Raw genomic sequence first — 12,403 nt, 5'->3', positions numbered from 1 at the left:
AAGTGAAGCTTCATCTGTATTTACAGCTGCTCCCCATCGCTCGCATCACTACCTGAGCACCTCCTCCTGTCAGATCAGTGGTGGCATTAAATTCTCCTAGGAGTGCGAACCCTACTATAAACTGGGCATACAATGGATCTACGTTGCACACTCCTTATGAGAATCTAATGCCTGATGATCTGAGGTGGAGATGAAGAGGTGATGCCAGAGCCGGGGAATGGCTGCAAATACATTATCATTAGCAGAGAGGTTTGACTGCACAACACATGTCATCCACTTGAATCATTCCGAAACCATCCCTGGTCCATGGAAAAACCGTCTTCTATGAAACGGGTCCCTGGTACCAAAAAGATTGGGACTGCTGTTATAAGGGATGGGAGAAAGAAACTGGGAATACTCTGTTATAAAGTACCTTCACTACCCATGAAGCTATATAGTGTAATTTGAAACTGAACTTAGATTAGTTGTAAATGTATACTGCATATTATAGGGCAACCACTAAAGAAATTTTAAACAGAAGTATAATTGATATCCTAAGAGAAGAGAGACAATGGAATCATATAAAATTTTGAATCAAAAATCAAAGGAAGCAGAAAAAGAGTGTAAGAAAAAAAAACAAGGACAAGAAAAAGTTATAAATACAGCTGATATTAATCCAACCATATCAATAATCATCTTATATATGAATACTCTTAAACACACCAATTAAAAGACAAAGACTGTCAGAATAGATTTTTTAAAAAGATCCAACTATAGCATCTACAAGAAACCCACTTAAAATATAAAGACACACAAATAAATCAGAAGCAAAGAGACAGAGAAAGATATACCATACTAACACTAAATTGAAAGAAAGCTGGAATAGCTATATTAATTTCAGGCATAGCATGATTCAGAGTTAAAAAAAAAAAAACAACAAAATTATCACAGCTAAAGAAGGGCACACATAATGATAAAGGTGTCAATACTCCAAAAAGATAAAACAATCTGTAAAGTGTATGTGCTTAACAACAGAGTATAAAAATACAAGAGGCAGAAGCCCACAGAACTGCAAGGACAAACATAGATAAATGTACCATTTTAGTTAGAAATTTCAACACCTACCTATCAGTAATTGAAAGATCTGGCAAGCAAAAAATCAGTAAGGATTATTGATAGCTGAACTGAACAACACCAAATCAACTGGATCTTGTTGACATGTATAGAATACTTCATCTAACAACTGCAAAATCTACATATTCTTCTCCAGCTCACACAGAATAATCACCAACACATACTACATATGGGCGATAAAACACACCCTAACAAATTTAAAAGACTAGAAATCAAAGTATGCTCTCAGATCACAATGGAATTAAATTAGAAATTAATAACAGAAAGACAGCTAGAAAATTTCAAAATACTTCTAAATAACACGTGAGTCAAAGTCTCAAAAGAAATTTAAAAATATTTTGAACTAAATGAAAATAACTCAAAAATCAACTACTGTAATCAGTCATATCAATAGGCTAAAGAAAATAATCTAAGATAAAAGTTTAACTTTAAAATGCAACTTGAAAAACATTTCATTGTCCTAAAGTTACTGTGTATTGGCCTTGTGATACTATAAATCTCCCCATATCATTTTTAACAGCATCTTATATTCCTAGATGTCTTTCACATTCCTCTTTGCTTCAATCTAGCTGGTCTTTAACGGGTACTCTTCTACAGAGACGGATTTCTACAGTAAATCTTCAGGTCAAATTAAAAATAAGTTTAAGTGCAGTGACATGCGCCTGTAGTCCTATGTACTTGGGAGGCTGAGGTGGGAGGATCGCTTGAAGACAGGAGTTCGAGGCTTCGGAGTGCTATGATCATGCCTGCTAAACAGCTGCTTCACTTCAACTTGGGCAACATGAGACCCTGTCTCTAATTTTAAAAAATAGTAATGATAAGTTTAAAAACTCAACATGGCAGAGGAACCAAGAAGCCAAGGATATTGAGAATGTCTTCTTAATAGTTCATTTTGTGGTGCTATAACAGAATACGGGAGACTGGATAATTTATAAAGAACAGACATTTATTTCTTACAGTTCTGGAGGCTGGGAAATCCAAGGTCAAGGAGCCCACATCTGGCAAGGGCCTTCTTGTTGTATCATTCCATGGTGGAACGGCAAAAGAACATGTGACAAGAAGGGACCCAAACTCACCCTTTTATCAAGAACTCACTCCCTGAAAAACTAATCCACTCCCACAATAACCAGATTAATCCATTTAAGAGGGCAGAACCCTCATGACCTAATCACCCCTTAAAGTCCCACCCCCTCAACACTGTTGCACTAGGGATTGTTTCCAACACATGAACTTTGAGGGACATGTTCAAATCGCAGCAAAAAACAATTAAACTAACAGGAAGTCATAGTAATTGAAATATGATGTTATTACAGATCTTTCATTAATCCTATTTTCTAAAGGGGGCTTTTCTAGATTTAAACCACTCTACATTCAATTATTTGGTCTCTTTAAAAAAGGGTCACAATTCCTCTACAACACATTAACTCCATAGAGAAAATGATGTTTTCTAATTAATTTCACTCTCCTATATTGCTGTTATGGGGGTGCAACATTCTAATACTTCTGAGAATACTGACATAGATGCAATAAATAAAAATGGGGTTTATTTTTTGTTATACATTTATGAATACAGTTAAATATGCCAAATATCTTCTAATTACTAAACAATACTTAATACAGCAGGTCCTCTAATGATGAGAGCAAAAAAAAAAAGATCCCCTGCCAGGGCCACTGTCTGTGTGGAGTTTATACATACCCCCCACATTTGCAATAGGTTTTCTCCGTGTATTCAGATTTCTTCCCACATCCCAAAGATGTGCACATTAGGTTCATTTGTGTGTCTACATTGTCCCAGAAGCTAGTGCACTCTGCAATGGAATGGTGTTCTGTCCAGCATTGGTTCTCATCTTGCAACCTGACCTGCTTGGACAGGCTCAGACCACCCGTGATCCCGAACTGGAAGAACTGGGAAAATAATTACCATGCTTTTATTAACCTTTCTTAATGTATGTATAGCTCACATTTGTTTTGGTGTTTAATATTAAAACTGTTTTGGTCTTTATTTAGAAGTTTGGTGATTTTTTGTGACTAGAAATATGCTATAGGGACTTAATTTTTGTTTATATCAATTAGTCTATGGTAAAACCGGTTGCATTAATACATCCTTTCACTTAAAGTCAAGTTTCCAAGAACCTAACAATGTTAAGGACTTACTATACTTTAAAATACCTGATTGTTCATATATCAATAAGAATTACATTTATAAATAACAATGTATGTTTTACTTCTAGACAGAATTTTAAAAAGCTCAATTATATCTGCTCTGTTAAGATTTACTTTTTCTACTCAAAACTAAAATAAGCTACCATCACACTTCCATTAAAATTATTCATAAAAAGTCTATGGTATATGGACAGAAGGAAAACAAACAACTACAAGCACATGTTCATTTGGAAAAATCTTACTCTTACCCTTTTTTACACAGACTTTAAAAAATCATGTTTTAGAAGACTAGAAAACTGATGTACATGGTAGAAGCTGCTCAGCAGCACTACAAGCGGAACCCTACTCTGTACTTTAGCCCACACTTAAGCATGCTCCGATTATATACCATGTGGAGAATCTTGAATTTCCTAGTCAAACCTGCTTTTTAAGCACGAGATTTCATTTTATTTCTAAACTTGACAATCTGACATTATTCACAGATACCATTTTTATGTTACATAAAAGATAACTTTTTAAAAAGTGTTATTTTAACTAAAATTCCTAAAACTGTCCACAACAAAGAGGAGAAAGAGGGGGCCAAAAAGGGAGTAGCAGAACTCCAGAGGCGTGGGAACGAGAGGGCCCAGTCATATTTTTCCTTCAATAATTCTAATATCCAGACCACAACAAGAACAGAGGTTGAGAAAGCAAGAAAGATGTTAACAGTAAAAGATAAAACCTAGCCCTTCACATCTAAAAAAGAAGCAGAAATGCCTAATTTAGGCTTCCAATTGGGTTTCAGAACCCCAGTTCTATCTGGGGTTCTGCTGTCTCTTAGTATTAATGGCAGCAAAGCATGGACTCAAATCCAGAACTCCTCTTTCATGAGTACCCCTTTCTTTTTCTTCACTCAGCAGCCAGGGAGGCTCTGATTGCCCAAAAACTCCCCAAAGAGACTTATTCAACTGACTTTAAAATTAACTGACTTTAAACAAAATTGTTAAGAATTGATTTACCTAAATCAAAACAATATTATAATAGAGTTCAAAATTTTACTCTAAATCCTCCCTGCCAGTAACAGGAAATCTAAACTGAGTACTGAATATTATTAACAACTTTCTTGCATATGCTTCTTCAAACTCCTAGAACACTCTATGCTTCTTCAAACTCCTAGAACACTCTGTAAGTGCCATGTACTCTAAGTACATAATTACATAATTATTGCACTATTCTTTGAAATCCTTGACTAAGCCCATTTTACAAATCTAGACATTTAGGCTCAGACTGGTTAAGAAATGCACCTACACTATAGGGCTAAGAATAACCAGAAACAGGACTTACAACCCAGTCCTGCAGGACTCTTCTGAATCTCTTCTTGTGCTTATAGTCCACCCTATATTACATACACTTTTGTGCTCATCTTTTCCTCTATACTATACAAGGGTACCTTCTCATCTTTGTAATTCCAAATCCAGTGAATTTTAACCTTTTTCTCTTTCCTTGTGACTCAAGGTGAACTACATTCCCAGCCTTAACTTCCCACCAGCTGTGCCTTACTCAGGCCATCATCATGCAAGACCATGATCCCTCTAAGCACATTTCTCCCTCTATCTAGAATCACTATCTAAAAGGTCTGATATAGAACAGAAACAACATACTGTGCCACCTATATTTGTTAAGCAACAGAATTAAACCATTTTGTTCTCCTAATAAACAAAGATTAAAGTCCAGATACCATCTGCATTCGACACGAAAGGTTTAACAACCTGATCAAGCAATGAGAAATGCTGAATGACCTCCTAAGGAACAAATAAGGGAGCAAGTATAATTATTCAATCAAGTATTTACTGATTTGTGTGCTAGATGTTATAAAAATTATAGACTACCTAGGCATAAATCTATCTCCCATAATTATATACAGTGTGAAGAAACACTAGGAAATCAAGTTAGGAAAACTAACTAGATAATATAATTTAAAGCAAGTGCTGAAAAATTAAAAGAAATGAAGATTAAAGTTGATTACTAAAAATGCCCTCTTAAGTATCACTAACTATTGAAAAACAAGCCAGGTGAGTACAGCAGGGAAATGTAATGGTCAACAACATTATCAATCCCAATCCATTTAGACCAGAGGTGGCTCTGTAAAACTTATTCTCCTATTATAACACTACCAGCTAATGAGTGGCATCAGAACTATTCACTTTATGTAAAAGTACATAACATATATTTATGTATTACATATAACTTTAAATGAAACCTCAATTTCTACAAAATGTTTCTAAAAACTGTGGCATAACAGATTTACTGAAGATTCACTTCCTCAATGAAAACCAATCACCAATCTGGAGTCTCATTAACATCTAGGCGTATTTCCAGTTAATGAGATAGGTACATTTCTGCATACTTTTTCTGGGGGTGGTTATAATGTACGTTTTTAGCGAAATTCCCTCCCTCACCCTCTATGTCTAACTGGGACTAAGTTCTGCTGCAGACGTTTTAATTGTCCTTGAACTCCCACCAGTACTGCCTTAATTCAGGCCCTCATCATATTTCATGTGGGGTACTGTAAACACCTATCTGACCTTCTTGGCCTCCACTCTCACAATCCTCAACTCACCTTCAATACTGCCTCTAACATTTCCTGTAAAACTTTCTGAAAGTCAATCTGATACTGTGGTTACCCACTAACTTGTGCAATACTTCCTCAAGTGTATTTCCCTCTTATAGCTATGAAATGCACATTGATATCTTAAGGGGTCAGAGAAATGCTGTACAAAAAAATGCTTATTTTAACTTAATTTAACTTTAACACACAAAATATAGACCGAAGATTTCCTATGTGCTTGAGGATTACCCTCTAACAAAACAGTGGACTTCAGCAGTGGTTCTCAAACTGGGATATGTCAGAATCTCTGTCAAGCTTGCTAAAAATAAAAATGTCTAAGGCCCATTTCAGACCCAGTGAACCTAAGTATTATCTAGGAATTGGGCCTATCCATATACATTTCTAATAATTTCTACAATGATTCCAATGCATACCTAAATTTGAGAACCCAAGCAGAAACCCTTCTTGTTCTGTAACAAACTGTTAGTAGGTTTCCCAACTTTCCAAGCTGTATCACACCTCTCATATCAACCTGAGGAATACCTAGTAATCTTAAATATGCAAGTGTCACCCATTCTAAAAAGGTTTTACTAATCCTCTCTCCAACCATCCTCTCTTTTGATCACCTAACCTAAAACTTTATAAAAATAGTTTCCGTATATTTAAACACAGTCCTAATCTACACAACCACCCCATGAGATAATATCCCTATTTTACAGATGAAAAAAATCAAACCTAGGACAGAAAGGTTAAGAAACTTGTCCAAAATGACGCTGAGTTTGACCCTATGTTTGCTGTTTGCTGATTACAAAGCCAAGGCATCTTCCATTGTGACATCCAGCCTCTTACACATCACTCTGAAGTATTGACTTACTCATCATTTTATATATTTGTTTCCCTTTTTAGACCTGGTAAGCTCCCTGAGGGCAAGTATCAACCTTCCCTGATGCTGACCTCAAAATTTAGTTACTCAATAAATGTTTGCTGGATGAAAGAAGAAATGAAGCCCCTCCAGAGCTGGGACTTTAACCACTTCTCCTTTGTTTCTTGAATTCTCAGACAGAGCTCTGTATTTGGTCTGACCTGCAAATCTTATTGCTGGATTTACTATGAGACTATTTATCTCAGTATTGTTTTAAACTACAAAAGGCTGCATAGTAAGCAAAGGGGGAAAATTTATTCCCCAAAATTAAAATATCATTCTTCTTTCACTCTTTATTAACCGGGGAATTCAAATTTTAAAGTTAATTGCCCAAATAATTTCATCCCACAAGAACAGGTAACTTCAACTGTGTGGTTTTAAATGACAGAAATTCAAAAGGTAAAGCTGATTAATAACAGACAAGATAAAGAAATTGAGCACTGAATACTGACAGCCTATTTGGCAATCTGCTTATGCTAACCAATGCACAATGCTATCTTTATCACAGTGTTCTTCCATATCTATTATCTTTTGAAACCAGTAAATACTATAGGTAAGCACAGAGCAATTAGTATACAAATGTATAAATGTAACATCTTTCCTAAAATAATGTGTCTGGTATGTAAAATGTAAAACCTCTACTTCCTTTTTGAATACAGATTAAATAGCAAATGTAATAAACCAGCAAAACTGAAATTTTTTTTTTCCATTTCAGGGAATTAACATTCAAAGTGCTGGAGATTTAAGAATCTTATGTTCTAATTATTTTAGTTTTTGGTGAAACAAATGACTTGAATACTACTTTTAGAAAGAAATCAACAATAAGAAAAAAAACTCTTCTAAAACAACATGATGTAGTGAGAACTATAACAAGACTAGCATCAGGAGTCCGGTCTTCTAGTTCTGTTACATTACTAAATTGCTGTGCGACTTCCTGCTCACTGGCTGTTTTCTCGTTTATTTAAGAAAATGTGGGGGGGAAGATGAGGAGTGACTTCATTATCTTTAAAGTTGTTACCCTAAACTCTGATTTTGAGCCATCTCTCTTGTTTCATTCTTCTAATCAGTAAACTCAATGTTCTTTAAAGTCTAAATTCTGAAATATGAAACACAACTGAAATTGAAGGGAACGATTCAATCTCCTAACTAGATGACACAAGCAAGATACAAAGGGTAGACACCTACAAAGTTAACAATTAATCCAGTAACTTTCCAGAAATTGTCTAATTCTAGTTTCTTAAAAAAGCAGGTGTAGTCTGGTTTATCTAACATTACTAAGAAAAGTTATAAAACGGTACTGCTGTTGAAATTTCCGTAGGTGTTTCCTGGGTTCCAGTGGTATATATTCTGCAGGTGCTAGCAATAGCAAGCAAAGAGAGAAGAAAGGGACCCAGCCAGCATTTCAACAAACCACAGTTCAAGCCAGTCACCCTCAGTAAGATCCCAACAAGGCCTACACCGCGGAGCAGAACCTCCCCACCCCCAGAAGCGCCAGCAGCCAATGTAATGAATGCTTCCGTCAACAACACACATTCCCCTTCCCACAGCAGAACTGCTCGCTCCCAACCAGCCATCTGGGGCTGGAATCCACCACACAGCCTCAACCTAAGAATCATTCTCGGCCCCAAAGGCCAAGAACTACCAGAGACTGAGGTTTCCTTGCGCATGGCTGCGGGGAGAGCAGCACCCCTCCCATCAAGGAAAAAAAAAAATCGGTGAGGAGAAGAGAAATCAGGCCTAGGCAAGATTGGTGGAGAAATAAACCCTGTTTCTCTGCAACGGGGAGCAGTAACATTTCTTGCCCTTTCTCTGATCCGAAGAGTGCCCAGAAACCTGCACTCGACTTCATTCGCTCCTGGAATCCTTTTAAAGGGAGGTTAAAAGCCATCAATGGTCCGCTTCATTACCAGATCTATCCACTCCTCAAACCGGGCATTGTTACGGAAAGTACCCCCAGATCCAGCAGTAGGTGAAGCGAGAGCCAGGACAGGGGCCCACTTCCTGAGATCAAACAGCTTGTGCAAGAAGAAAATCCCCTTGTGGCCCGAAAGTAAAGTTTCAACCAGCAGCAAGGACGCGGACCGGGCCGGCCCAGCTGGCTTCCAGGGCAGGCCTGCGGAGGTGACACTCCCTTGTTCCCCAGCGGCTCGGGAAGGCGGCGTCCGGCCGCCCCGGCGCGCACCCCGGGAGCAGGGCGAGGGCGCCGACGCGGGGCCTGGCCGGCTGCGGGACGCTGCACGCGCCGCTCCCGCCTCTTTCCCCACTCCCACTTCCCGGCCTCGAAGCCCGGGCCCGCGAGGTAACACCAGGGGTGGCGACGCGGGTCTTGGCCACTGACCACACATTTCTTGCCGAGGAAGGTGAAGAGGGACTCGTTCTCCTGCGGGGTCAGCAGCAGGGACCCCACGTTGGTCACCCGCCGCGGCGGCGGCGGCTGCTGCTGGCCGGAGCTCATGGTTTCGCCGGCGGGGCTGGGAGTCCAGGGCCGTCTGCTCCGGCGAGTGGGCGAGCCCTCGTTCCCCCTCTCGGTGACAGGGGCGGGGAAGAAGGGGTCAGAGGCGCAGCATCCCGCGGCTCCTCCGGCGCGGGGAGGAGGTCGCCAAGGGAGGGAGGAGCTGCGAAAGGGACGCTCCCGGCTCCCGCCCGGCTAGGTTCGTGCCGGATGCTCGTTGTCCCCGCACTCCGGCGACTGCGCTAAACTCTCAACTCCTCCTCCAACCCTCCCGCGGCGGCGGCAGCGGCGGCGGCGGCGGCCGCACAATCCAACATGGCAGCGGGGGCGGACGAGACCACAGCGCGGAGGACGCGGGGGAGCGCACCGGAAACGCGCGGCTCGGCACCCACCACCCCGGGCGGCCCGAGACCCCGCCCCCTTCCGGCCGAGGCGCTGGTCGCGGGCGAAGTGGAACTGCGGTCTGCGGCGGCTTCTGGCCTCTCGCCTGGTCGTTTGGGTACCCGAACCCAGCGACAGCTGCTTGAAGAGAGGATGTAGGTTCGTCTCCGCCCCTGAGCAGCCGGCCTCCCTTGTGCGGGCGCACACCTTTGCCAAGCGTCTGGGAGGACCCAGGTGGGCGCGGAAGCGGGACGCTCAAGCCCCTAGTCAAAAAGGCCCGGACACTGGAGGCGGAGATTTGGGGAGAAGAGACGCGCTCCCCTGTGTTCCTGGCCGGGTTCGATCAGACGCGCAGGTGCCTGGGGTTTCTCAACCTCTGTCCACGCTGCAGCAGTGGACGTAGAGGAACAAACAGGCCTCCCCCGGCATTGGGAGATAGATCTCCTTGATGGATGTAACAAAAAACAAACGCACTTGACTTCTACCGCCCCCCTGGCGTGTCACGTGGGATAAATGTGTTTGTGACATTTAAATTCAAATTCATTTAAGGTCCCTGAACATGTTTTTTCCTGTCTCCTGAACTGGAAAACATCTCTCCCCCCCCCAATCTTTCTCTCTCTCTTAACCTCTAAAGATCTTGTTTTTGTTTTTAGCCAAGATAAATGTGCCTACTGGGGGATGTCACAAAGAAAAATGCTTTATCTGGTTTAGTCCTTAGAAGTAAATCTCAATTTTTTTTTAATTTGTATGCCTCAGAATATTGAAAGTTACCTAAGGTAACCCCCTTTGTTCTGTAAATTAAATACTAAACGACTGTTGTAAAACAAAATTTTGCATTGTAGAAATGATAAATTATACAGATTGCAATAAATCATAAAATGGGCATCTGACTGTTCTCCACATTAAACGTATTAGCATTTATTGCGTAAACTTTATCATGTTGACTAAATACTCCATTTCAATAAACAAAAAAGTTTTATGTTAAACTTAAAACATCTATGACAAACTGGGAAAACTTTGATTTTAACATCTCTGATAGCTCCCAATAGAAATCTCTGATGTACTAAACAAATTGATAAACTATCTCAATGAACTTTGAGAACATTATAAAAAATTAAAACTGCCCTTAATGAAATTGGCTGAGAAGGAATAAATAAATGTACAAAGGAAAATGAGAGTGTATAGCCTTGGGCATTCTCACATAAAATATGGAAATGTCAAGCACAGTTATAGCAGAAAGCATTACAAATTCTTGAGAAATGATAAGAATTAGAGCCCTTATATTTTAAACTAGTTAACAAGTACAGTACCAAAAGTACAGGCTTCAGATAGGCCGAAGTTGTAGTTCATGTTATGCCTCTTATAACCTTATGGACTGTGGACAAGTTGCTTCTATGAGTCTGTTTCCTCATCTCTAAAATGAAAATAATTTGTTTCATAAAGATGTATATAGAGAGACAATTACACTTACTTCAAAGTTGTGAAATAAAAAATTACAGCTAGATAGGAGGAATAAGTTTAGTGTTCTACAGCACTGTAGGATGACTGCAGTTAATAATACATTAAATAGTTTCAAATAGCTAAAAAGATACTGAATGTTCCCAACAGAAAAATGATAAATGTTTGAGATGATGGATATACTAATTACCCTTATGTGATCACTACACATTATATGTATAGCAACATCACTATGTGCCCCATAAATATGTATAATTATTAAGTGTCTATTAAAAAATGTTTTAAATAAAATAAATTATAAAACATTAAAAAAGATGGCACATATAAAGTACCTGATCCATAGTGGTTATTAGTTGTTTATCGTTGACAGTTTTTGCCTATGGTCTGTTCTGCTTTCCCTGAACTAAAGGAAGGATCAAAATTTGACTTGAAATATGTATTTTTACCTTTCTTCAATCTAAGTCTGATTCTTCAAAACCTGTCCTTCAAATTTACAATACATAATTCTGCAAATATATGGTGATGAACTTGAGGCATAATCCCTTTGTTAGCAGGATTAATGATTAGGCCATATATTACACCTAATAGCTTATATATATCCCAGTATGCCAAATTAACAAAACTATTAATAACTACACATCCAGGGATGGAATCCTATTAACTTTTGGAAATGCCTTTTAGAACTTGTAGATCACCAAACTATTTTGAAAACAGGAGAGAGAAGTTGGGAGAGAGCTGTGAAAAGAAGAAGCTATGAAATAATAGTGTGAATGTACCATAGCGATGCCTTGAAGAATCTATCCCATGCTGAGAACTATGGAGTTCCAGCCATCTCATAATCTCTTATTAGCCTAGACTATTTGCCCTTGTTCTGTTTTCTTTAGACGTGAAGATTGAAAATTATGACTGTCATAGACCTTTCAAATCCAAACCATTTCTTCAATTTTTCTTCAAAATTTTAACTATAGTACTTTGTCCCCGAAATTATAATTTTTTATTTTCTACCGTTTATTTTTGCTTTCCTCTTGGCTTTTCCAAATATTTGTTGATGTTCATAAAATACAGAAAATGTAAGCATTAACATTTCACTGGAAATAATGACTTCATTACTTGTCTGAGATGTGAACAAGCAATATTGAGGGATTTCCCCGATACCATGCAAAAAGGATTCTGTTTTTCCAGGCTTAATCCTGAGACCAGGCAGTACTGGCTGTTATTTGTTTCAAAAGTTTTGGTCCTTTCTTCTTTTCATTCTTGATACCATATCCTGTATTTGGCAGAACACAAGACATCTTTCTTTCTCTCTGTTTTCTTTGGCAAGTTATTT

General features: G+C 39.1%; 1 protein-coding gene across 1 annotated transcript in view; it reads right to left on the bottom strand.

The window, feature by feature from the left end:
• Window positions 1-9,575, bottom strand: part of WASL (WASP like actin nucleation promoting factor) — a 63,669-nt gene extending 54,094 nt beyond the window's left edge. The window contains exon 1 of the mRNA XM_045565382.1: window positions 9,124-9,575. Coding sequence (XP_045421338.1) covers window positions 9,124-9,240 — 117 coding nt within the window. The 5' untranslated portion in view covers window positions 9,241-9,575. The remainder of the gene's footprint in view (window positions 1-9,123) is intronic.
• Window positions 9,576-12,403: the final 2,828 nt, after the last annotated feature.

The sequence above is a fragment of the Lemur catta genome, chromosome 11 (assembly GCF_020740605.2).
Source record: "Lemur catta isolate mLemCat1 chromosome 11, mLemCat1.pri, whole genome shotgun sequence".
NCBI lineage: Eukaryota > Metazoa > Chordata > Mammalia > Primates > Lemuridae > Lemur > Lemur catta.
This window is presented reverse-complemented; position numbering and strand designations above follow the sequence as displayed.